We start from the raw sequence: 26,691 nt of genomic DNA, 5'->3' as shown, positions 1-26,691 counted from the left end.
CCGATCAAAGGCTTTTTCAAAATCTAAATTTAGGACTACAAGCCGCATGTTTCTGTCTCTCGCATAACAGATGGCATCTCGGATCAGTATCAGGCTGTCCGTGATCTTCCTTCCGGGCACGGCACAGGTTTGGTCCGGGTGGATCACCTCCCCTAAAACAGAAGACATTCTGAGTGTTAAAACCTTGGTAAAAAGTTTACAATCAAAGTTTAAAAGGGTTATCGGTCTCCAGTTCTTCAAGTCAGTCCTGTCGTTTTTCTTATATAAAAGAGTCACGATCCCCACTCTAAAACTGTCAGGTAATCTGTCAAGATGTTCAAAGTGGTGTGAGGATGATAACATCTGTGCGGTAGTTGGTCATATAAAGACATACCACTACACTGGTATAACATGAATATTACAACGTACATTATGCATAATGACAGTCTCCTTTACCTCCATGGTTTATATTTTTATCCATGTAGGTTAAGTTCGATTAAGATTCGTTGACGTTTACCTCAATTTGGGAAAAACTTGAAGGAGACGGGAAGAGTTCGGTTTAAACGCGTTTGACTCCGCCCACATTGATCCCGGCCCGGAACTGCACAGGGGCTTATCACACAATGGGCGTTAATACGATTCCAATGGAGTTTCCCCATCTCCTCAAAAGTATCTATGGTGCCACCAGGAAGCAAGCTGTTTAGCTAAGAGTGTGTAAAGTTAGCGTCTTTCACGTGCATCAGGAAGAGTTGGATTTGGAAATAACCATGTCACCTTTGCTACATTGAAGAATCATTTGATTACGGGTGGGTATTTTTAGGACACCACTCAGCACTGTCAACGTTATCGCTAGCAAGCTACTTTATCGTGATGCTAAATAACAAGCCACATCGTCATACGCTAGGTAGTATATACATTAGTCATGGCAGCGTATGTAACGGTGAGTTTGACTTTATTAGATGCAATCTCAAAACAAGTAGGCAGGTAGCTATCAAACGTTAGTTAGTTAATAAAGTAATATAATCAGAGGGCATATCAGCTAGCTAGATCAACATCACACTAGCTAGGTAGCTAACGTGTTCCCTAGTTACACCAGACTGCCGGCTAGCTAGCTAACTGTTACTATACTTAACAAAAATTATAAACGCAATATGGAAAGTGTTGGTCCCATGTTTCATGAGCTGTAGTAAAAGATCCAAGAAATGTTCCATATGCACAAAAGCTTATTTCTCTGAATTGTTGTGCACAAATGTGTTTACGTCCCAGTTAGTCATAATTTCTCCTTTGCCAAGATAATCCATCCACCTCACAGGTGTGGCATTTCAAGAAGATGATTAAACAGCATGATCGTTACACAAGTGTACCTTGTGCTGGGAACAATAAAAGGCCACTAAAATGTGCAGTTTTGTCACACAACACAATGCCACAGATGTCTCAAGCTTTGAGGGAGTGTGCAATTGGCATGCTGACTGCAGGAATTGCCACTAGAGCTGTTTCCAGAGAATTTCATGTTCATTTTTCTACCATACGCCTCCACCAGCGTTGTTTTAGAGAATGTCAGTACATCCAACCGGACTCACAACCGCAGACCACGTGTAACCACGCCAGCCCAGGACCTCCACATCTGGTTTCTTCACCTGTGGGATTGTCTGAGACCAGTCACCCGGACAGCTGATGAAACGGAGGAGTATTTGAAATAAAGCTCTTTTGTGGGGGAAAACGAAATCAGATTGGCTGGGCCTGGCTCCGCAGTGGGTGGGCCTATACTTAACTGACTTGCCTAGTTAAATAAAGGTTCAATAAAAAAAATAAAACCCTCCCAGACCCAACCATGGCTGCGCTTCTGCCCAGTCATTAGAAATCCATAGATTAGGTCCTAATGAATTCATTTTAATTGACTGATTTCCTTATATGAACTCTAACTCAGTAAAATAGTTTAAATTGTTGCGTTTATATTTTTGTTCAGTATACCATGTATCAGCTGATGCCCAAGGAAAAGTGTTACACTGTTACCTTTGGTTAACACTGACAATATTTGAGAAAATATACTGTTATGTAAGTTACCCTATTGCTCAGTTAAAATCTGAATAGTCAAGAATTGGTTTTCACTAGCCCTTGATCATGACTCTGTTCCATTATATTACATTTAAGAGTTAATGGACGAAGGTGTCGTCTGTATGTCTGAGGTTGTTATTGGCCCTGTACAGGGCCCGCTGAGTCCCAAAAAAAGACGATCAGAAAATAGAAAGTGTAGTATTGTGCACATGCTAGGCAGGGATGGTAGGGGGACGCACAACTCATAAACACATATTTTGTCTATGTAGAGTAAGACGATGGCAATGATCTTCAACTAGTAGGCATAAACCACCTGAGTACTGATATTCTTTAGATTTAGTACTATCATTATCATTTCCTTGAAGGTTGGGTGATTTTGATTAATATTAGTATTTCCTGTACAGAGCCTTGGTGTGTAGTGGTAACTCCCTGGCAAGTTCCACATAGAACTTTCCACCAGAGAACAGGGATCAATCACTGGTTCAACCCTTCCTGCTGTTTCTTGCATTTGCCTATCTAATTTCATTACTGTCTGAATAGTGTCAAACCACCCAAACAATGTTTACATACTTTAAATTTCAGCCCCCAAAAATGTCTAAGTAACAAAGTTGTTGAATTTTGAGTGTTCATTTAATGTTCAAAGCATCCGGAATACACCTGACCTGTGGTTTGAATTGTTTTATTTTCCATCCCGGTCATAGGCTTAAGCCATGTCAAAATATGTACAATTGCAGGTAATTAGCTTTAAAATAAAAAAAATAAAAATCACTATGGTCATATTCATGCAATGTAGGTCAAGTAACTGAAAGTACAACCATTTAGTATGCATGGAAAGTTATAATAAAGCAATGCATTTTCTTCTCCATTTACATTACCTTGTATACATGCTAGGTTTAGCTAGCTCAGTTTTCATAGGAATAGGAAAATACGTTTGAATTTTTCAAAAAGACAAACTTTTTTCAAAAAGACAAACTCCATAACGTGAAAGCCCTGATTACTAAGGTTGTTTTAAGATGTCAGGTGTGAAAATCCATTCAGCCATTTTGGCAGAGTGACTCACTACCCAAACCAGACACAACTGGTTTCAAGTGGCCAAGAGACTTTGATCTCCTACTGCAATCTAGTGGACAAACTGGGAATCAGACAGGGGATATATTTACAATCAATGGATAGGTAGACTTCAGATTTCTCCTCACATGTATATCATTCCTGTAAGACGAAAAAGGTATGGCTCGTTGCACAAGCCCTGCACTTTTAAAATGTCTGTGTTCCAATGGGAATTTGGAGCAAGCCTTTTTCAATAGTAATTTGTGACATATTTTATTTCAAACCTAGACTTTCAAATCACTTATTCCCCAATATGGGAGAATTGGGGGAACCCCCACTAAAACTGTTAAATGCTGCACTACTGCTAAATGCATATAGGGGAAACACTGTCAATTTCACATGACGTTTCTTTCTTGCAGATGATCGTAACCCAAAACCACATGAGAGAAGAAACGGATAACTGATAAAGCTATTGTCTGCCCTTGAGGAATCCTCTTAGTAGAACAATCTAGTTGTATACTGAAGTATGCAAGCTTACCTACCTACCCATGCATCTTCCTGATGGGGGGTAATGCTACTTCTGTGTACGAAAATACAGTACCACTTTCAAATTCTGGATTCATAGCTTAGACCTACCTGTTGATCAGATCATCGCTCAATATAACATTTAAATCTACATCAGTAGTCTAGAAACTCTTCCACCATTTTGGTTCAGTCAAATATACTATATTTCGCACATCTCTGACGGGGTTAGTCAGCTTCCTGTCAAGATGTTTTCAGCTTTGAAGAAGTTAGTTGGTTCTGAACCAGGCCAGCCGAGGGACAAGAGCATCCCTGCTGGCATGCAGTCCATGAACCAGAGTTTACAGAGACGCTTTGCCAAAGGAGTACAGTACAACAGTAAGTGATGCATATCTTGTTATGCTCATAGAAATATGTATTATAGAATATAGGCTACTGCACATATATTTAGAGGCAGGCCAGTCTTACTTTGTTTCGTTATTTCTTCCAAGTGAAAATAGTTATCCGCGGAGACCGAAATACTGGCAAGAGCACTCTATGGCATCGACTGCAAGGAAAGAAATTCACAGATGACTACATACCTACTCAAGAGATCCAGGCAACCAGCATCCATTGGAACTACAAAAGTAAGAGAATTGGGCTCTTTACTTACACACATTTATCTATGTTTTAGTCCTATGATTTTTTTTATTCACCCCTTAACCTACAGTATCAAATTAGGCCAGCATGTTGTCATTGTATATTTCTGACGTGTACTTTTCCTGCTTCTGCAACTGTAATTCACTTCAGTTGAACATGGCACATATAAAGGTAAATAATATCTAGGTAAGCCCACTAGGTTTCAGAAATAGTCTTGTGTAGTTAGCTAGATCAATAGCTTTGCCTACAAGTGTTTTGTGTCAATAGTGGGATGGTGAAAACACATCTCTTGTGTACATCCAGATCACAATATACCTATTCTCACAGTTTCTATGTCTATGCATTTAATCCTATACGATAGGCAATATCCAGATACATTTTTTAAAAACTGGGCACTTGCGAAAAAGCACGGTTGTTTTCTGTTTCCATTTTCTGTTTTCATCAGGCCTGTCGTGACATTTTTTATCCGACTTGTACTTTACTGGCATAAAAAAGTTGTATGGACACCTGGTTTATGAACATTTTCAGTGCATTCGGAAAGTATTCAGACCCATTTCCTTTTTCCACATTTTGTTACGTATTCTTATTACTTATTCTAAAATTGATTAAATTGTTTTTTTCCCCCCATTTCAATCTAAACACAATACCCCATAATGACAAAGCAAAAACAGGTAAGAAATTGTAGCAAATGTATAACTATTCAGACCCTTTACTCAGTACTTTGTTGAAGCACCTTTGGCAGTCTCAAGTCTTTTTGAGTATCACGCTACAAGTTTTGCACACCTATATTTGGGGACTTTCTCCCATTTTTCTCTGCAGATCCTCTCAAGCTCTGTCAGGTTGGATGGGGAGCGTTGATGCACAGCTATTTGCAGGTCTCTCCAGAGATGTTAGATCGGGTTCAAGTCCAGGCTCTGGCTGGGCCACTCAAGGACATTCAGAGACTTGTCCCGAAGCCACTCCTGCGTTGTCTTGGCTATGTGCTTAGGGTTGTTGTCCTGTTGGAAGGTGAACCTTCTACCCAGTCTGAGGTCTTGAGTGCTCTGGAGCAGATTTTCATCAAGGATCTCTCTGTACTTTGTTCCGTTCATCTTTCCCTCGATCCTGACTAATCTCCCAGTCCCTGCCGCTGTAGAACATCCCCACAGCATGATGCTGCCACCACCATGCTTCACCGTAGGGATGGTGCCAGGTTTCTTCCAGATATGACACTTGGAATTCAGGCCAAAGAGTTCAATATTTGTTTCATCAGACCAGAGAATCTTGTTTCTCATGTTCTGAGAGGCCTTTAGGTGCCTTTTGGCAAACTCCAAGCGGGTTGTCATGTTCCTTTTACTGAGGAGTGGCTTCCGTCTGGCCACTCTACCATAAAGGCCTGATTGGTGGAGTGCTGTAGAGCTGGTTGTCCTTCTGGAAGGTTTTCCCATCACAGAGGAACTCTGCAGCTCTGTCAGAGTAACCATCGTGTTCACCTTCCTCTCCCTGACCAAGGCCCTTCTCCCCTGATTGCTCACTTGTCCGTGCGGCCAGCTCTAGGAAGAGTCTTGGTGTTTCCAAACATCTTCTATTGAAGAAGGATGGAGGCCACTGTGTTCTTGGGAACTTTCCATGCTGCAGACATTTTTTGGTACTCTTCCCCAGATCTGTGCCTCGACACAATCCTGTCTCTTAGCTCAACGGACAATTCCTTCAACCTCATGGCTTGGTTTTTGCTCTGACATGCACTGTCAACTGTTGGACCTATTATAGACAGGTGTGTGCCTTTCCAAATCATGTACAATCAATTGAATTGACCACAGGTGGACTCCAATCAAGTTGTAGAAACATCTCAAGGATGATCAATGGAAACAGGATCCATCTGAGCTCAATTTCGAGTCTCAAAGCAAAGGGTCTGAATACATTTGTAAATACGTTATTTCTGTTTTTTATTTGTAATACATTTGCTAACATTTCTAAAAATCCTGTTTTCATTTTGTCATTTAATCTATTTTAGAATAAAGATGTAACGTAACAAAATGTGGGAAAAATGGAAGAGGTCTGAATACTTTCCAAGTGTATCCTACGTGTTCATAAACAAGGTTTCCATCCAACCTTTTTATGCGAGTAAAGTAGATGTCTGATAAAAAAAAATCGCTAAAGGCTGATGGAAACAGCAAATGGAGACAGCAAACAGATCATTTTTTTGTAAATTTTCCAAATGTCGACAAAACAAATTACACAAGACAAGGTGAGATCTATTTGTGTGTAAAATGTATTGTGAGAGAAACGGAGGTGGAAACACCTTTATTTGCAAATATTGATATACAGTTGAAGTCGGAAGTTTACATACACCTTAGCCAAATACATTTCAACTTAGTTTTTCACAATTCCTGACATTTAATCCTAGTAAAAATTCCCTGTCTTAGGTCAGTTAGGATCACTACTTTATTTTAAGAATGTGAAATGTCAGAATAATAGTAGAGATAATGATTTATTTCAGCTTTTATTTATTTCATCACATTCTCAGTGGGTCAGAAGTTTACATACACTCAATTAGTATTTGGTAGCATTGCCTTTAAATTGTTTAACTTGGGTCAAACGTTTCGGGTAGCCTTCCACAAGCTTCCCACAAGTTGTGGGAATTTTGGCCTGACAGAGCTGGTGTAACAGTCAGGCTCATAGGACTCCTTGCTCGCACATGATTTTTCAGTTCTGCCCACACATTCTCTATAGGATTGAGGTCAGGGCTTTGTGATGTCCACTCCAATACCTTGACCTTGTTGTCCTTCAGCCATTTTGCCACAACATTGGAAGTATGCATGGGGTCAATGTCCATTTGGAAGACCCATTTGCAACCAAGCTTTAACTGATGTCTTGAGATGTTACTTCAATATATCCACATAATTTTCCAGCCTCATGATGCCATCTATTTTGTGAAGTGCGCCAGTCCCTAATGCAGCAAAGCACGGATGAAGGATGAACCAGACTTGTGGAGGTCTACAATAGTTTCTCTGAGGTCTTGGCTGATGTCTTTTGATTTTCCCATGATGTCAAGCAAATAGGCCCTGAGTTTGAAGGTAGGGCTTGAAATACATCCACAGGTACACCTCCAATTGACTCAAAGGATGTCAATTAGCCTATCAGAAGCTTCTAAAGCTATGACATAATTTTCTGGAATTTTCCAAGCTGTTTACAGGCACAGTCAACTTAGTGTAGGTTAACTTCTGACCCACTGGAATTGTGATACAATGCATTATAAGTGAAATAATATGTCTGTAAACAATTGTTGGAAAAATGACTTGTGTCATGCACAAAGTAGATGTCCTAACCGACTTGCCAAAACTCTAGTTTGTTAACAAGAAATTTGTGGAGCAGTTGAAAAACGAGTTTTAATGACTCCAACCTAAGTGTATGTAAACTTCCGACTTCAACTGTAATAACCATCATATCTAAATAAACTTGGAGTCATGCAACGATATATTGTGTTGTCCTTCAACTACAACTCAGGAAAGCATGCAGTTTATTAAGCTACAGATCAAATAAGGTATGATGAACTTCACAGTGTGGTGAAAGTGCACTTTTACATACTAGTGGTTTGAGCTTGAGGATGGACCTTGGGACACATTCTAGTGGTTGGAGCTTTAGCACTGAGCCTTGGGACACATTATAGTGGTTAGAGCTTGTGTATGGAGCCTTGGGACACATACTTGTGATTAGAGTATGGGCTTGAGTATGGGACAGGCCTTGTCTGTTGTGATGCTTGTTGTGATGACTTTCTCTATCCCTCAGCCACTGATGACGTGGTCAAGGTGGAAGTGTGGGATGTGGTGGATAAAGGTCAGTGTGATTCTTTACTTTGGGTGCATGCGTGAGACTCACATGAGTCATTCAATTGACATCTACCTCCTGCTGTATTAGAAATGTATTATCCCATTGTCCATCTGTGCCCGTTGCAAATTATTTTCAGAAATGTTCAAGAGTCTTCTGTCTGTGGATTTTTTTTCTCCTCACTATATTAATGTTGTTTTTCTTGCTCCTCTCTTGCACTTGCCTCAGGCCAAAAATACCCTCTCCCTGAGGGTGTAGGTGAGAGTCACTGTGTGTAGTTCCTAGAAGTTATTTTGTTTGTGTGCGGTGGGTTTGTCCCTCTTGTGCTTCTGTGTTATCTGAATGCAAACACAGTGAAGGTTGGTCATTGCTTAGTTTGCAGCGTGGCTGAAATAGAAATATGTCTGATTGCTTGCTAGAAATTGTTCTGTTTGACTACTCTGTGTACAATAACCTGGCGCTACAGTCAAGAAAGGTTTGACTCTCACTTTTTGAAAGGACAGAATTGAGTATGTTTGCCAGTTAAAATATAACAACAGCTTTCCTGCTTCTGTTACTGCTGTATTTGCTGCGCTTTGCTAACATCAAAGCTATAAAATAAAGGGATTCAAGTTTTTATGTTTTAAAATAAATGCCATGTGTAATCATACTGTATGTATGGCTCATATAAATATAATCACTAGAACGAGAATAGCCCCTCAGACCACATTAGGCCCATTTATTTGAATGGGGTTACCCATTCTAGTCATTCTATTTCTATGGTATGGCTTTCTCACATTGTTACACTTGAAAGCAATAGTTCAATGTTTTGTCCAGTTTTATGTTCTGAATTGCAGCTTTTTGACATTCTGCTTTCCCACAGGCAGAGGTAAAAAGCGAGGGGACACTTTGAAAGTAGAGAATGAACCCCAAGAGGTGATTATCACATGCTGATAATGTTTGAGAGTACAATAGATGTCTTTTTCTTTATTTGGGTCATCTAAGGAGTCTCACTGGGGCGTTTTTTTGTACAGTAGCTAGTAAGATGTAAACAAAGGTCACATTCTCATAAGACTCATTCATGTTCAATAATCTAAATAATAACACTTGATTTGTTGCAGTCTGACGAAGTGGCCTTGGATGCAGAATTCCTCGACGTTTACAAGAACTGCAACGGTGTGATCATGATGTTTGACATTACCAAGCAATGGTAAGAGTCGGTGTCATGCATTATACAATTGTTCAATACATTAGTTACAAGGTTTCAGACCTGGGCAGAAAATACTTGTATTTTGTAGTTTATTTGAAAATACAGACTTTTCAAATAGTCAAGGTAATCGAATATAGTTTATATATAGTTTCAACTAAAAGGCAACTATTTTCTTTGATATTCAAATACAGATCTCAGGAAAATGTTACAATAGCAACATTGTTATTACATAGTACTGGAAATTGCTTTATAATTACATAATAGTTATTACAAGTGGAATAAGGAACAGTCACTATTTCTCTTGTGTACAGTAGTTACAAAATCTCTCATCTCATTGCTATGGAATTAAAATAGTATTATGTTAACATACTAGTAAAATGTTGCTCCAAAAGTAATTACAGTTTTATTACACAGGCACAAGAACAGTTTAATGTTAAGTGTTACTGAGAATGATAACAGTAACAAAGTATTGTCAAAAGGAAACAAAATATCCCAAAACTGCCTTGTTGAATCAACTGCAGCCAAGGTAGGTGGAAAATCATGTTAGTTTGTATTCTGTGTAAACCATTCCTCTAACAACTGTATAGTGTGTATTTTAAACAAGAACACTTCCCCTCAGATGGACAAAGAGGTTCGAAGTTGTTTTTGCTAAGCCTCCAACTTGCCGTTTGCAAATGGCTTTGAATTATTTTCAGGTATCTTAAAATTAATTGCAGCTTTCAACCTTTTCAGTGGCATGTTGAAAGAGTCATAGGGCTCTGTTTTTGGCTGGCGTTAAGGCGGCACTTGAGTCAAAAACACGCTCTTTAGCAATTTCGACTCGTAAAAGCCAGCGCTCTGCAATTTTCCAATCCTGGTGCCAGTGTTGGTAATTTACTTGTCTTATATCAGCTCGCTGGCACTGAGGTGGGAGGGGTGGAAATATTTGAGGTGTGTCCTTAATCCATTTTGAATTCTGGCTGTAACAACGGGGAATTAATCGTTTCTGAAGGCACTGTATATACTGCTTGAATAGTTCCATCTGAACCACTGGCTTAATCCCATTCTTTAACTTTGATTTTTGGTTGAGATGAAGACTTGAATCGAACATATTAATTAGACAAACTGGGGATAAAGACAGACTAAGTCAGTGGCACAGATGGATCTATCCAAATAAAAGATACATCTTCAAATGTTCATATAAAAATTTAAGTTTAAAGTAAAAAAATAAATCTAGTTAAAAAAATTAAAGTTTAAGAATGTGATTAAGCCAGTGGCTCAGATGGAACTATCAAGCAGTGGATACCACTCCTTTAAATGTTGATATTTGTTTGCAATATTACTTTTGTAATACAGTAAATAGCCTTAACTTAAGGATATCTTACAAACTAATGTAACATCCAACTTAAAATGAGCAACACATCCATGGCTACATTTTGAGTTTACTGTAACTATACATTTATGTTTTATGTAATCATATAAAGCATGCATTCCATTTTTTTTTCTTTATACTGGACATTGTTTTTGTCCAGCTTCTGTGAAAAGTTTGGACTCATTAGGCCTATGCGCAATGCCGAATGAAAGGTGTCAGTGACTGTTGGAAGTCTGTTTTGGAACATGAAGTTATGACAAAATACTGTTTATAGTTTTGTTTTTCCTTTATCATTTTGTTTAAAAAATTGCATCTTCCATTTTCATCAGTTGGACCTAACTGTCAAATCGCGGGAATTACAATCAATGTCCTTGGCGTTGAATCCACTTGTAGCCTTGGCTATTTGCCTGTTTGTTTGTTTACCTTTCACATGGCAAAGTCACTAACAGGCCATATCAACAGCGATGGTAGGGTAATCGTGGTAGAACATTTAGGCAATGTCCAATTGTCCATGGCTCGAACATGCAGTGCATTTTCGAAATGCGAATTCAATGTGTGTAGACGAAGCCAATTACTTATTCAATGTAAAACATTTAAAAAACTAGATTGGCTACATGTTTGTTATAACTAGGTCTGTTGTATGGTTATTGTATACTGGTTAATAGACTTCAATGGATAGGACAAACATCCATGCCTCTTTCCGAATAGCCCTTAGGACTAAGTGTGCACACATTGCCTTACAGTCACGGAACTAGAGATGCGATTTATGACATCATGCTTCTGACCTGATCCTGTTTAGAAAATGTTGTTGTTTTCAAACAGTGATTGTTTTTTATTCAAATTAAACAAAAAACTAACTTAGAAAGATTCACCATCCGCGGGTGTATGGTGAGAATGTATATGGCTCAAATGCTATGCAATTTAGCTCCTATTTCTGGAGAAGTGCAAATATGATCTGTAAGATGGTTCTATGATGTTTATAAAACATTACATTTGGGAGCAGTATAATGGTGAGTGGACATTCCCCCCTTTCTCTTTATATTGGATCTTTGTCCAAGTCCTATGAAAAGTTTGAATGTGCGTAAAAACCCTCCAGAGTCTAAATTGGATTGTCTGTATTATACGCCCACAGGGAGCAATTATGGTGCCCGTAACTGTATTTAGGCATTTTTATTCAAATTTGATTAGAATTATACGCTGTCTTTTTAGGCGTTATCAATAGCCTAATGAAGGTCATCAGGGCTCTGTGCAGGCCAATCAAGTTCTTCCACACTGATGTGGACAAACCAATTCTGTATGGACCTCGCTGTGTGCACGGGGCATTGTCATGCTGAAACAGGAAAGGGCCTTCCCCAAACTGTTGCCACAAAGTTGGAAGCACAGAATCATCTAGAATGTCATTGTATGCTGTAGCATTAAGATTTCCCTTCACTGGAATTAAGGGGCCTAGCCCGAACCATGAAAAACAGCCCCAGACCATTATTCCTCCTCCACCAAAATGTACAGTTGGCACTATGCATTGGGGCAGGTAGCGTGCTCCTGGCATCCGCCAAAGCCAGATTTGTCCGTCGGACTGCCAGATAGTGAAGCGTGATTCATCACTCCAGAGAACGCACTTCCACTGCTCCAGAGTCCAATGACATCGAGCTTTACACCACTCCAGGCGACTCTTGGCATTGCGCATGGTGATCTTAGGCTTGTGCCCCACTGCTTGGCCATGGAAACCCATTTCCTGAAGCTCCCAGCGAACAGTTCTTGTGCTGATGTTGTTTCCGGGGGAGGTTTGGAACTCGGTAGTGAGTGTTGCAACCAGACGATTTTTACACGCTTCAGCACTCGGCGGCCCCGTTCTGTGAGCTTGTGTGGCCTACCACTTGTAGGCCGTTGTTGCTCCTAGACGTTTCCACTTCACAATAACAGCACTTACAGTTGACCGGAGAAGCTCTAGCAGGGCTGAAATTTGACTTGTTGGGGAGGTGGCATCCTATGACGGTGCCACGTTGAAAGTCACTGTTCTCTTCAGTAAGGCCATTCTACTACCAATGTTTGTCTATGGAGACTGCATCGCTGTGTGTTCGATTTTATACACCTGTCAGCAACAGGTATGGCTGAAATAGCCGAATCCCCTAATTTGAAAGGGTGCCCACATACTTTTGCATATATAGTGTATTTAGCAAATAAGCAAACAAAAAATCGGACATCTCCGGACCTATAGCACTACCACCAGAACTAAGATCTACCATTGCATTAGGCAGTGGTGGAAAAAGTACCCAATCATCATACTTGAGTAAAAGTAAAGATACCTTTTAAAAGAAAATGACTCAAGTAAAAGGGAAAGTCACCCAGTAAAATATTACTTGAGTAAAAGTCTCAAAGTATTTGGTTTTAAATATACTTAAGTATCAAAAGTAAATGTAATTGCTCAAATATACTTAAGTATCAAATGTAAAAGTATAAATCATGTCAAATTCCTTATATTAAGCAAACCAGACAGCACCATTTTCTTTTTTTTCCATTTACGGATAGCCAGAGGCACACTCTAACACTCAGTCATAATTTACAAACGAAGCATGTATGTTTAGTGAGTCGGACAGATTAGAGGCAGTAGGGATGACCGTGGATATTCTTTCTATGTGTGTGAATTGGACCATTGTTCTGTCCTGCTAAGCATTCAACATGTAACGAGTACTTTAGGGTGTCAGAGAAAATGTATGTTGTAAAAAGTACATTATTTTCTTTAAGAATGTAGTGAAGTTAAAGTTGTAAAAAAATATAACTAGAAAAGTACAAATACCCAAAATAACTAAAGTAGTATTTTAAAGTATTTTTACTTTAGTATTTTACACCACTGTCATTAGGTTTGTTAAAATAGAGCCCCATACAGTAGTACATATTTATACTTATCTTTACAAAATATCATTGGTTAATTGATTTGACTTGATTTGTATATCTGGGGCAATGAACATTCAGAAACATTTACAAAATGTTCAGATAGAAATGTATTGTGTAGATCAAATATGACTGTCAGAATGACAAGCACACACAACCTCCTATACTATTGCAATCTATCTTCAACCTGCAGTTCCAGATTCAGCCCTGCCATTAGTTAAGGCAACCAATCTAATAGTTTCAGAAAAGTATTCACATCCTGAGATCTGTATTCAAATATTCGTTTTAAGTAGTTGTTTTCTCAGATCTGTATTCAAATAGTTTTAAAAAGTAATACTTTTTGGGGATCTGTACTCAAATAGTTGCAGTCATCTCCAAAGTAAATATTTATTCACCCAAAGCATATTTAACTATAACTATACTTATCGCTGAGGGGTATCGGGTCTGAGTAGTTACCGAGATAACTTTCAACTCGGTATAACCGGTTTTACGAAAGTGGCTCACCTTTTAGCCAGGTACATTTCTATGGCAAAGAATTCTTCTGGGGCAGGCTAACTCAGCACTAACTCCATTTATCTTGAATGAAGTGTCCGAGCCATGAGTTGAGGACCAGTGAAATCAAATACCCTCCCTCTTTTTTAATCTTTTTAATTTCACCTTTATTTAACCAGGTATGCCAGTTGAGAACAAGTTCTCATTTACAACTGTGACCTGGCCAAGATAAAGCAAAGCAGTGCGACACAAACAAAAACACGGAGTAACACATGGAATAAACAAACGTACAGTCAATAACACAATAGAAAAAAAGTATATATACTAGAGGTCGACCGATTATGATTTTTCAATACCGATTATTGGAGGACCAAAAAAAGGCGATACCGATTAATCGGACTATTTTTATTTTTATTTTTTATTTTATGACGATTACAACAATACTGAATGAACACTTATTTTAACTTCATAAAATACATCAATAAAATCAGTTTAGCCTCAAGTAAATAATGAAACATGTTCAATTTGGTTAAATAATGCAAAAACAAAGTGTTGGAGAAGAAAGTAAAAGTGCAATATGTGCTATGTAAGAAAGCTAATGTTTCAGTTCCTTGCTCAGAACATGAGAACATATGAAAGCTGGTGGTTCCTTTTTAACATGAGTCTTCAATATTCCCAGGTAAGAAGTTTTAGGTTGTAGTTATTATAGGAATTATAGGACTATTTCCCTCTATACCATTTGTATTTCATTAACCTTTGACTATTGGATGTTCTTATAGGCACTTTAGTATTGCCAGTGTAACAGTATAGCTTCCGTCCCTCTCCAAGCTCCTCCAAAGGCTCGAACCAGCAACACAACGACAACAGCCACCATCAAAGCAGCGTTACCCATGCAGAGCAAGGGGAACAACTACTAGAAGGCTCAGAGCGAGTGACGTTTGAAACTCTATTAGCGCGCGCTAACTAGCTAGCCACTTCACTTCGGTTACACCAGCCTCATCTCGGGAGTTGATAGGCTTGAAGTCATAAACAGCGCAATGCTTGACGCACAACAAAGAGCTGCTGGCAAAACGCATGAAAGTGCTGTTTGAATGAATATTTACGCGCCTGCTTCTGCCTACCACAGCTCAGTCAGATACTTAGATACTTGTATGCTTGTATGCTCAGTCAAATTATATGCAACGTAGGACACGCTAGATAATATCTAGTAATATCATCAACCATGTGTAGTTAACTAGTGATTATGATTGATTGTTTTTTATAAGATAAGTTTAATGCTAGCTAGCAACTTACAACTTGCATTTGCGTAAGAGGCAGTCTCCTTGTGGAGTGCAATGAGAGAGAGGCAGGTCGTTATTGCGTTGGACAAGTTAACTGTAAGGTTGAGCTGACAAGGTGAAAATCTGTCGTTCTGCCCCTGAACGAGGCAGTTAACCCAACGTTCCTAGGCCATCATTGAAAATAAGAATGTGTTCTTAACTGACATGCCTAGTTAAATAAAGGTATTAAAAAATATACACAAAATATTTTAAGAATAATCGGCAAATCGGCACCCAAAAATAGAGATTTCCGATTGTTATGAAAACTTGAAATCGGCCCTAATTAATCGGCCATTCCGATTAATCGGTCGACCTCTAATATATACAGTGTGTGCAAATGGCGTGAGGAGGTAAGGCAATAAATAAGCCATAGTAGCGAATGATGATGATGTGCAAGTAGAAATACTGGTGTGCAAAAAAAACAATATGGGGATGAGGTATGGGCTATTTACAGATGGGCTGTGTACAGCTGCAGCGATTGGTTAGCTGCTCAGATAGCTCTCTCAAAGATTGTGTTATCATACCCCTCATTTAAGGAAGACAACTGATTTAAAAGGTTTTATTAATAAAATGTTTTTTTGTGTGTAAAAAAAAAAGTAATGTTAAAATACCCATCACATGACACTTTTAGTAATGATAGCATTTGCTTTCCAACCTTTGCGTTTTTTGCGCGATTGTATTTAGACTTTTGCGAAAGGCAAATGACAGCCGCAACCAACCATAGACGTATAACCCATAGAAAATGACGGTTCTGATTCAAATCGAGACTAGCGGCGATAGCGTACCCATGCTTTTAACAGTAAAATTGCCAGGTTTAGAGGTTCCAAAACCCTTCAATGGAATATTTGTCTATGGAAGATCCAAAGCCCTTCAATGGATTTATGTCTATGGCCACAACGCAGCAAGCTGTTCCACAGAAGGAGTGATAGAAGTGGGGGAAAGGTGCTCGTGCATTGATAAGCACATCAAAGACTGTATTAACGATACATTATAAAATGAAGACAGTACTGTTTAAAGCCTATTCCACATCATAGCCCGCTGAATTTGCAAGAATATTTTTCTTTCATTTTGATTTCGGCACAAATTCAAATCTGTCACTGACTTGGTTTTGGATTGACGTTTCAGCATGGTCTCAGTGAAGAGTTCGGTGTTCGACTAGCCATGTGCGACATGCACACGCTGTTACAGGCCTGCTGCAGTTAACCGCAGGCAGACGAGCAATATCCACTGTCGTAGTAGGACGACGCCTGAGCTGGAATGGGAAGCTAACTGAAGCTGGTTAGCTTTAGAAAACCCCCAAGTAGATCTAGCTTGTTTCGTAGTATATACTGCTCTGTTCTGAAAGGTTTCCACTACATATCATCTTGAAAATGGCGGACATTCAAGAACAGTTTTGGAGACCTCCCCTTCCCCAATTTTGATGTTTTGTTTGTACTGTTATTCTTTGTTTTTACGTTGAAAGACAATATACTTTATAGCAACAACAGCAAAAGTATTGTCCATATAAACATGGAGTACATCCCAAATGGCACCTTAATCCCAACAAAGTGAACTACTTATGACCAGGGCCCATAAGGTTCTGGTCAAAAGTGGTGCGCTACATAGGCAATAAGGTGACATTTGGAACATAGCCATGGTTCAATTAACAAATCAATGAGCTTTGATTAAACAATGTGCATGGGTGGGATTAGATTTCTGTAAACCTGTGTGTGGCTATTAACCACTAAGCCCACAGTGGTTGGCTGGCTTCTAACTGCTTAGCTTCAAAAGCAGAACAATGTGAAAAAGGTTACAATTATACTGGGCCAAGTATGGGGAGACACCCATATTTTTAATTCCTCACTTATGGATAAACAATAGTAGCTATAAATTGTTGAATTCTTTTTTTTATGTCATTGCAGGACATTCAACTACATCCTGAGAGAGCTGCCCAAAGTACCCACTCATGTTCCAGTGTGTGTCCTAGGCAACCACAGGGACATGGGTGACCACCGTGTCATTCTACCTGATGACATCCGCCAGGTTATCGCTAATCTGAATAGGTAGTGAATTTAACTTTCTCTGTTTTAGTCTTATTAGGGTTAAAAAGTTGTGATAACATTACCAAAATGTCCTGAGTCCTGAAGAAATCCCTGTTGGATTATTCCTGGAATCAGCAGGGAATAAGCACACTTCGGAATTGGGGTAAAGCTACCAGAATTTTGCAATGGTTAATGTGTCCATATACTTGACTGATGGTTTCTATGGTTCTTGCAGACCCATGGGTTCCTCCTATATTCACTACGCTGAAGCCTCTATGAAGAATGGATTTGGTTTGAAATATTTACACCGATTTTTCAACATTCCTTTCCTGCAACTTCAGGTTAGTTCTAGCTTAGACTACATTGTATTGTGAAATGTATAGCTTTGCTACTGTCATAACTGTCTTATTTTTAAATATATTTTTTTATTTAACCTTTATTTAACTAGGAAAGTCAGTTAAGAACAAATTCTTATTTACAATGACGGCCTAGGAACCGTGGGTTAACTGCCTAGTTCAGGGGCAGAACGACAGATTTTTACCTTGTCAGCTCGACACTCTAACCACTAGGCTACCTGCCTCCCCAATGAATTTCGTGAAGGTCGGGAAAGTCTGACCAGAAATACCACGGGCACACCCTGTGAAAGGGTTTCTTTTTTCTTTTGAAAGGAGTGTTAGTGCTCTGGTTCATGGTCAGTCATTCCCAGCCACCCCCTGTTGATCTCTACAGAGGGAGACTCTGTTACGGCAGCTCGAGACCAACCAGTTAGACATGGACGCCACTCTGGAGGAGCTCACCGTGCAGCAGGAGACTGAGGATCAAAACTATGAAATGTAATGTGATATTTTCCCTCTGTGTATCAGTTTGTTTGGCATGTTCAGCGATATTTTCCCTCTGTGTATCAGTTTGTTTGGCATGTTCAGCGATATTTTCCCTCTGTGTATCAGTTTGTTTGGCATGTTCAGCGATATTTTCCCTCTGTGTATCAGTTTGTTTTGATCCTTAACACTTGTAGCCACGTTTTTAGATGTTTCTTGCTTTCTTCATGCAGCACCGTTTTGCCAGTACTAACAGCACAGCACCCATTGTTTTGCAGTTTCTTGGAGAACATAGAGACCCGCAGTAAAGGCTATGGTTCTCCTGGTCCAGCCAACGGCCGGAGCCCCTCCTCGGGCTCCCAGTCCCCTACCGTTCTTCCAAGCGGGGCCTCCACTGGCAGCTCTAGTCCTGGCACCCCTCATCAACCAACCATCCCTGCCCAGGTCCCCGGCCTCCAGGCCCCCTCGCCCTCGCCTTCTCCTCCGCCTCCTGTCCTGGCAGCTGGGATGGTTTCCCCCACAGCTGAGCTTCAATCCCCCACTCTGAGGCAGGCTCAGAGTCCTGAGCATCCTGGACCGTCACCGCTCCCCCCAGCATCAGGCCCTGCCCAGGCCCCGCCTCCTCAGAAACGTGGCTTGATCTCACGCCTCTTTGGCTCCGCCCTGGCCCCAGAGGTGACTGCCACCATGCCAGGTGAGTCTGGTTGGTGCTTCAGTGTTCCGCTACTCCGTTTTAGCAAATAAACACTGCAAAGACGAACGGCTAAAAGCAGCGGGTGGCCGCGGAGTGCTGGCGATCACCTGTACCTGTATGTGTGTAAATTCAACATGTAGAATCGTCGGGAAATTAACAAAAAATGATGACCAATGTTCCAGTCAGAGGCGATGTTCCAGTCAGGACGGCCACCCACTGATTTTAATCTGTTGTCTGCTTGTTTTGTCCCATATTTTATCCTAAATGCCCGGATAAGGACTAGACTATGCATGTTATACACATGTTATACACATGTGTATTAGTCACAGGATATCTTCATGAATGATTGGATTTCTGTGAAGTGCTTGTAAGGATCACTGCCCTGCCTGCCATTGGAACAACACTTTATATTGAGGGAAGTAAATAATTGATCTTTTATCTCAATAGAGTTAAGAAGGGGGGGTTTAGTTAGCCTATTTGCTCTCTACATCCAGACAGTCACACTTACATGATGCTGCGTTGTTTTGTTGTGTTGTTTTCATGTTGTGTTGTTTTCATGTAAACCATCATCATGAGATGAGTAAGGCCTGATACTGTACAATGTCAGTGTAAGTAAGTCTATGCTGTTGAATAATAACAAATGAGGAGTCCCAATTGGCACCCTATTCCCTATATAGTGCAATACTTTTGAACAGGGTCAAAACACAGTAGTGCACTGAGAAAATAGGTTTTCATTTGGAACACATCAAAGGCTCTTCTGATCACTGCTGTCTGTATTCAGAGCCGGAGCCTGCCCCCGTGTGTCCTGCTAATGTTCAGAGTGTGGATGACTTTGTGCCAGACGAGGGTCTGGATAAAAGCTTCCTGGAGGACAGCCTGCCCTCTAAAGTTAAGGTTCCCCAACCTGCACTGGACAGTGACAGGTAAGTAGTGGTAGAGTAGGGGTTCTTATCCCTGAAAGGGTCTCAAATGGCACCCTATTCACATAGGGCTCTGGTAAAAATGATTTGTGCACTATATAATAGGGTGACATTTAGAACGTGGTCTGTGTTGCCACGGTTTATTTCCTTCCCTGCTGGAAAACATGCTCTATGTTTACAGCACACAGTACCATCTGGAGCAGGCCATCTGTGGTGAGAGTTCTCAGATGGCTCTATTTATTCAATGCTTCCATTGAAAAATTTGTGGAAGCATTGTGGAATCCTCTCATTGTGGAAAGAGAGGATTTAAGAATTGCAAACAATGTTTCATTTAATAGATAGTTGTTATTTTATACATTCTAGGGGGTAGAACCAAAGAGTATTCCAGCATTCTCTAATTTTCGTAGAATTTAATCTGAAGTTTCTACTGAAATTCCTTCTTTTGTGTCATCTTGTATTAAAGTACCATATAAAGTGCCTTGCAAAAGTATTCATCCCCCTAGGTGTTTTTCCTATTTTGTTGCATTACAACCTGTAATTTAAATGGATTTTTATTTGTATTTCAAGTCATGAACATACACAAAATAGTGCAAACTGGTGAAGTGAAATGAAGAAAATTACTTGTTTCAAAGAATTACAAAAAAATGTTTTACGGAAAAGTGGTGCGTGCATATGTATTCACCCCCTTTGCTATGAAGCCCCTAAATAAGATCTGGTGCAATCAATTACCTTCAGAAGTCACATCATTTGTTAAATAAAGTCCACCTGTTTGCAATCTCAGTGTTACATGATCTGTCACATGATCGCAGTATGTATACTGTTCTGAAAGGCCCCAGAGTCTGCAACACCACCAAGCAAGCAGCACCATGAAGACCAAGGAGCTCTCCAAACAGGTCAGGGACAAAGTTGTGGAGAAGTACAGATCAGGGTTGGGTTATAAAAAAACAAGAGAAACTTTGAACATCCCACCATTAAATTCATTAATAAAAAATGGAAAGAATATGGCACAACAACAAACCTGCCAAGATAGGGCCGCCCACCAAAACTTATGGACCAGGCAAGGAGGGCATTAATCAGAGAGGCAACAAAGAGACCAAAGATAACCCTGAATGAGCGACAAAGCTCCACAGCGAAGATTGGAGTATCTGTCCATTGGACCAGTTTAAGCCGTACACTTCACAGAACTGGACTTTACGGAAGAGTGGCCAGAAAAAAAGCCATTGCTTAATGAAAAAAATAAGCAGACACTTTTGGTGTTCGCCAAAAGGCATGTGGAAGACTCCCCAAACATATGGAAGAAGGTACTCTGGTCAGATAAGACTAAAATTTAGCTTTTTGGCCATCAAGGAAAACGCTATGTCTGGCACAAACCCAACACCTCTCAATACCCCGAGAACATCATCGATGTTTTTCATCGGCAGGGACTGGGAAACTGGTCAGAATTGAAGGAATGATGGATGGTGCTAAATACAGGGAAATTCTTGAGGGAAACCTGTTTCAGTCTTCCAGAGATTTGAGACTGGGACGGAGGTTCACCTTCCAGCAGGACAATAGCCCTAAACATACTGCTAAAGCAACACGTGAGTGGTTTAAGGAGAAACATTTAAATGTCTTGGAATGGCCTAGTCAAAGCCCAGACCTCAATCTAATTGAGAATCTGTGGTATGATTTAAAGGTTAATGTACACCAGCAGAACCCATCCAACTTGAAGGAGCTGGAGAAGTTTTGCCTTGAAGAATGGGCAAAAATCCCAGTGGCTAGATGTGCCAAGCTTATAGAGAGAGAGATACCCCAAGAGACTTGCAGCTGTAATTGCTGCAAAAGGTGGCTGTAACAAAATATTGGGAGGGTGAATAGTTATGCAAGCTCAAGTTTAATGTTTTCTTTTGTCTTACTTCTTGTTTGTTTCACAATAAAAAATACTTTGCATCTTCAAAGTGGTAGGCATGTTGTGTAAATCAAATGATACAAACCTACAAAAAAATTATTTTAATTCCAGGTTGTAATGCAACAAAATTGGAAAAATGCCAAGGGGGGTGAATACTTTCGCAAGCCACTGTGTGTGTGTATATATATATATATATACCGTATATTCAACGGTATCGGCGTTGAATATATGAATATATGTATATATATATTACCGTTTTCCTTGATGGCCAATATACATACATACATACATATACACATATATATATATATATATACATATACATATATATAAAAGCCGATAAATCGGCCAATTTTTTTATATATGTTTGTAATAATGACAATTACAACAATACTGAATGAACACTTATTTTAAGTTAATATAATACATCAATAAATTCAATTTAGTCTCAAATAAATAATGAAACATGTTCAATTTGGTTTAAATAATGCAAGAACAAAGTGTTGGAGAAGAAAGTAAAAGTGCAATATGTGCCATGTAAGAAAGCTAACGTTTAAGTTCCTTGCTCAGAACATGAGAACATATGACAACTGGTGGTTCCTTTTAACATGAGTCTTCAATAAGGTTTAGGTTGTAGTTATTATAGGACAATTTCTCTCTATACCATTTGTATTTCATATACCTTTGACTATTGGATGTTCTAATAGGTACTTTAGTATTGCCAGCCTAATCTTGGGAGTTGATAGGCTTGAAATCATAAACAGCGCAATGCTGGAAGCACAGCGAAGACCTGCTGGCAAATGCACGAAAGTGCTGTTTGAATGAATGCATACGAGCCTGCTGCTGCCTACCACCGCTCAGTCAGACTGCTCTATCAAATCATAGACTTAATTATAATATAATAACACACAGAAATACGAGTCTTAGGTCATTAATATGGTCAAATCCGGAAACTATCATTTTGAAAACAAAACGTTTATTCTTTCAGTGAAATATGGAACGGTTCTGGATTTTATCTAACTGGTGGCATCCATAAGTCTAAATATTGCTGTTACATTGCACAACCTTCAATGTTATGTCATAGTTATGTAAAATTCAGGCAAATTAATTACGATCTTTGTTAGGAAGAAATGGTCTTCACACAGTTCGCAACGAGCCAGGCGGCCCAAACTGCTGCATATACCCTGACTCTGCTTGGCACAGAATGCAAGAAAAGTGACACAATTTCCCTACTTAAAAGAAATTAATGTTAGCAGGCAATATTAACTAAATATGCAGGTTTAAAAATATATACTTGTGTATTGATTTTAAGAAAGGCATTGATGTTCATGGTTAGGTACACATTGGTGCAACGACAGTGCTTTTTTGTGAATGTGCTTGTTAAATCACCCATTTGGCGAAGTAGGCTGTGGTTCAATGACAAATTAACAGGCACTGCATCGATTATATGCAACATAGGACAAGCTAGATAAACTAGTAATATCATCAACCATGTGTAGTTAACTAGTGATTGTGTTAAGAATTTAAAAAAATTATAAGATAAGTTTAATGCTAGCTAGCACCTTACCTTGGCTCCTTGCGGCACTCGCATAACAGGTAGTCAGCCTGCCACACAGTCTCCTTGTGGAGTGCAATGTAATCGGCCATAATTGTTCTTAAAACTTGACATACATATATATTAGAGGTCGACCGATTAATCGGAGTGGCCGATTAATTAGGATCGATGTCAAGTTTTGACTCCACAAGGAGACTGCGTGGCAGGCTGACTACCTGTTATGCACACAGTTGAAGTCGGAAGTTTACATACACCTTAGCCAAATACATTTAAACTCGGTTTTTCACAATTCCTGACATTTAATCCTAGTAAAAAATCCCTGTCTTAGGTCAGTCAGGATCACCACTTTATTTTAAGAATGTGAAATGTCAGAATACTAGTAGAGAGAATTATTTATTTCAGCTTGTATTTCTTTCATCACATTCCCAGTGGGTCAGAAGTTTACATACACTCAATTAGTATTTGGTAGCATTGCCTTTAAATTGTTTAACTTGGGTCAAACGTTTCGGGTAGCCTTCCACAGCTTCCCACAATAAGTTGGGTGAATTTTGGCCCATTCCTCCTGACAGAGCTGGTGTAATTACATCAGGTTTGTAGGCCTCCTTGCTCGCACATGCTTTTTCAGTTCTGCCCACAACTTTTCTATGGGATTGAGGTCAGGGCTTTGTGATGGCCACTGCAATACTTTGATTTTATTGTCCTTAAGCCATTTTGCCACAACTTTGGAAGTATGCTTGGGGTCATTGTCCATCTGGAAGACCCATTTGCGACCAAGCTTCCTAACTTCCTGACTGATGTCTTGATGTTACTTCAATATATCCACATAATTTTCCCCCTCATGATGCCATCTATTTTGTGAAGTGCACCAGTCCCTCCTGCAGCAAAGCACCCCCACAACATAATGCTGCCACCTCCGTGCTTCACTGTTGGGATGGTGTTCTTCGGCTTGCAAGCCTCCCCCTTTTTCCTCCAAACATATCGATGTTCATTATGGCCAAACAGTTCTATTTTTGTTTCATCAAACCAGAGGTCATTTCTCCAAAAAGTATGATCTTTGTCCCCATGTGCAGTTGCAAACCGTAGTCTGTCTTTTTTATGGCGGTTTTGGAGCAGTGGCTTCTTCCTTGCTGAGCCGGCTTTCAGGTTTTGTCCTGAAAGGACACGTTTTACTGTTTTACTGTGGATATAGATACTTTTGTACCTGTTTCCTCCAGCATCTTCACAAGGTCCTTTGCTGTTGTTCTGGGATTGATTTGCACTTTTCGCACCAAAGTACGTTCATCTCTCTACGTCCCATGGTGTTCATACTTGCGGATTATTGTTTGTACAGATGAACGTGGTACCTTCAGGTGTTTAGAAATTGCTCCCAAGGATGAACCAGACTTGTGGAGGTCTACAATTGTTTTTCTGAAGTCTTGGCTGATTTCCTTTGATTTTCCCATGAAAAGCAAAGAGGCACTGAGTTTGAAGGTAGGCCTTGAAATACATCCTCAGGTATACCTCCAATTGACTCAAATGATGTCAATTAGCCTATCAGAAGCTTCTAAAGCCATGACATAATTTTCTGGAATTTTCCAAGCTGTTTAAGTGCAACAGTCAACTTAGTGTATGTAAACTTCTGACCCATTGGAATTGTGATATAGTTAATTATAAGTGAAATAATCTGTCTGCAAACACTTGTTGGAAAAATAACTTGTGCCATGCACAATGTAGTGGAGTGGTTGAAAAATGAGTTTTAATGACTCCAACCTAAGTGTATGTAAATTTCCAACTCCCATGTATATGTGTGTGTGTACACAGTGTATATGTGTATATATGTATATACAGTGTTATTATATTTACTATATGTATTATTATATTATTATCATATATTACAGTGATGGAGAGGACAGAGGGAACCCCATGGTGGCAGGTTATATCGATGAGCTGGACCCAGATGACAAGGAGCCCCCGCTGCCCCTGCCCAACACCCCGGGCCTTCTCACCAGTAAAGACTTCACTATGTCTAGTGATGAGGAGGAGGTGGAAGCACAGCCCCCACCAATATCACCACCAGTACCTGCTGTCACTCAGGATGAACACCTCGACCTTGACAGTGATTCAGAGCTGAAAAAGTAAGCCTCTTATATCCAGCATATCCGTTAATGTACTGTAGTCTTGTCAAGAGTAAACCATTTCAATTTAAGTAACTTTTGTTATATTTAGAATTATATAAGTTCTTATCTATTTCTTTGTTTTTCTTGTCATCTGTTTTAGAAACTAATTTCTATTGTATACATTATAAGATGACTCTTGTCATCAAGAGTAAAACATTTCTGTTTTTAAGTGATGTTTTTGTACTCTGTTTTAGACCGTGCACTGAGTCCATAATGCCCCGTGCCATGGAGCCCCAAGCTCCGGAGCCTTTGGCACCTGCTGGCCAACTCTTGGAGAACACTGTCCCTCAGGTGGCTGAGCCCATCACCCTCACCCTAACCTCTGCACCTGCAGTAGCCCTGGAGCAGCCAGGCCTACCCAGAGGGAAAAAGGGAGGAACCCCTGGGGTGGACTCGGACTCTGACCCAGGGGCCCCTGTTGCTGAGCAGATGCTCTCCTTCGTGATGGATGATCTTGACTTTGAGTCTGAGGAGGAGGCAGTCATCCAGAAGATAACTAAGGTGGCTAGGTCAAAAGGATGTTATTCAGAGTTGTAGGTTACAAGTCATCATAGTTAGATTGAGTAGTCAACCTATTGAAATGACTTTCCTCGTAAAATATGTAGTGCTGAATTTGTGAAATATCCAATACATTTTCGATAAATTATTTGATGGGCCTTTTTGGTTCGGATGCATGGTTACAATGTATATTAGCATTTGTAATAGTTTGGACTTCATTATTTCCCTCTGCATCCATCCACAGGAGGTTTTCCCAGTCAGGGATGAAGTACTGTCTGATCTGGAGCTGTCAGATGATGACATCCCTCCAGCCACGCTGATCCCAGAGCCTCTGAAGCCCACACCGGTCCTGAAGCCCTCCTTTCAGAGCAATAATGAGACAGACCTGTTTGGCTTGGGCTTTACGGAGGAAGCCACCAAAGCCAAGGACAGCAGTGAGGACCTAGAAGGCAAGTCCACTACCACAAATCTATAGAGAACAGGGACGTATTCATTAGTGCATACTGTATTTCAAAGTTTAGCAACGTAAAATGAAAACAATTGTTTATTTTTGGACAAGAGTTTAGATGGTCCTTCTCTGTTTAAATCAGTTTTCTTCGGTTTGGCATCTAGTGAATCCAACCAAGTGCCATAGAATAGTATCCACATGACAGAGAACTGTACCAAAGTGTATCACATTATAAAACAAAATGACATTGTATTCATTCATTTCTCAAATTCTATGAATTGCTTTTCAGAGAAGGAAAGCAAACACTCCGCAAAAGAAAAGAAGAAAAAGAAGAAGAAAAGCAAAGAGGTAAGGGAGTGGATGCCTTTTCATATGGCTGTCGTGTTTATACAGCGTAGTAGACA

At 39.8% G+C, this 26,691-nt stretch overlaps 1 protein-coding gene across 4 annotated transcripts in view; it reads left to right on the top strand.

Annotated features, from left to right (window-relative positions):
• Positions 1–564: 564 nt before the first annotated feature.
• LOC109882492 (rab-like protein 6) overlaps positions 565–26,691 on the top strand; it is a 29,091-nt gene continuing 2,964 nt past the window's right edge. The window contains exons 1-17 of one of the 4 annotated variants that reach the window (XM_031805704.1): positions 675–785; positions 3,501–3,981; positions 4,095–4,229; positions 4,393–4,413; positions 8,011–8,058; positions 8,278–8,307; positions 8,912–8,964; positions 9,150–9,238; positions 17,191–17,331; positions 17,546–17,651; positions 18,040–18,143; positions 18,407–18,822; positions 19,604–19,745; positions 25,063–25,299; positions 25,536–25,842; positions 26,084–26,288; positions 26,577–26,635. In XM_031805704.1, the coding sequence (XP_031661564.1) occupies positions 3,852–3,981; positions 4,095–4,229; positions 4,393–4,413; positions 8,011–8,058; positions 8,278–8,307; positions 8,912–8,964; positions 9,150–9,238; positions 17,191–17,331; positions 17,546–17,651; positions 18,040–18,143; positions 18,407–18,822; positions 19,604–19,745; positions 25,063–25,299; positions 25,536–25,842; positions 26,084–26,288; positions 26,577–26,635 (2,223 nt within the window). In that variant the 5' untranslated portion in view covers positions 675–785; positions 3,501–3,851. Of the gene's footprint in view, positions 786–3,500; positions 3,982–4,094; positions 4,230–4,392; positions 4,414–8,010; positions 8,059–8,277; positions 8,308–8,911; positions 8,965–9,149; positions 9,239–17,190; positions 17,332–17,545; positions 17,652–18,039; positions 18,144–18,406; positions 18,823–19,603; positions 19,746–25,062; positions 25,300–25,535; positions 25,843–26,083; positions 26,289–26,576; positions 26,636–26,691 lie in introns of all 4 variants that reach the window. The other 3 variants (XM_020474606.2, XM_031805710.1, XM_020474614.2) reach the window with 3 other exon arrangements.

Source organism: Oncorhynchus kisutch, linkage group LG3 (assembly GCF_002021735.2).
Source record: "Oncorhynchus kisutch isolate 150728-3 linkage group LG3, Okis_V2, whole genome shotgun sequence".
Classification (NCBI taxonomy): Eukaryota; Metazoa; Chordata; class Actinopteri; order Salmoniformes; family Salmonidae; genus Oncorhynchus; species Oncorhynchus kisutch.
Note: the sequence above shows the minus strand (reverse complement) of the source record. Positions and strands in the feature narration are given on the sequence as shown.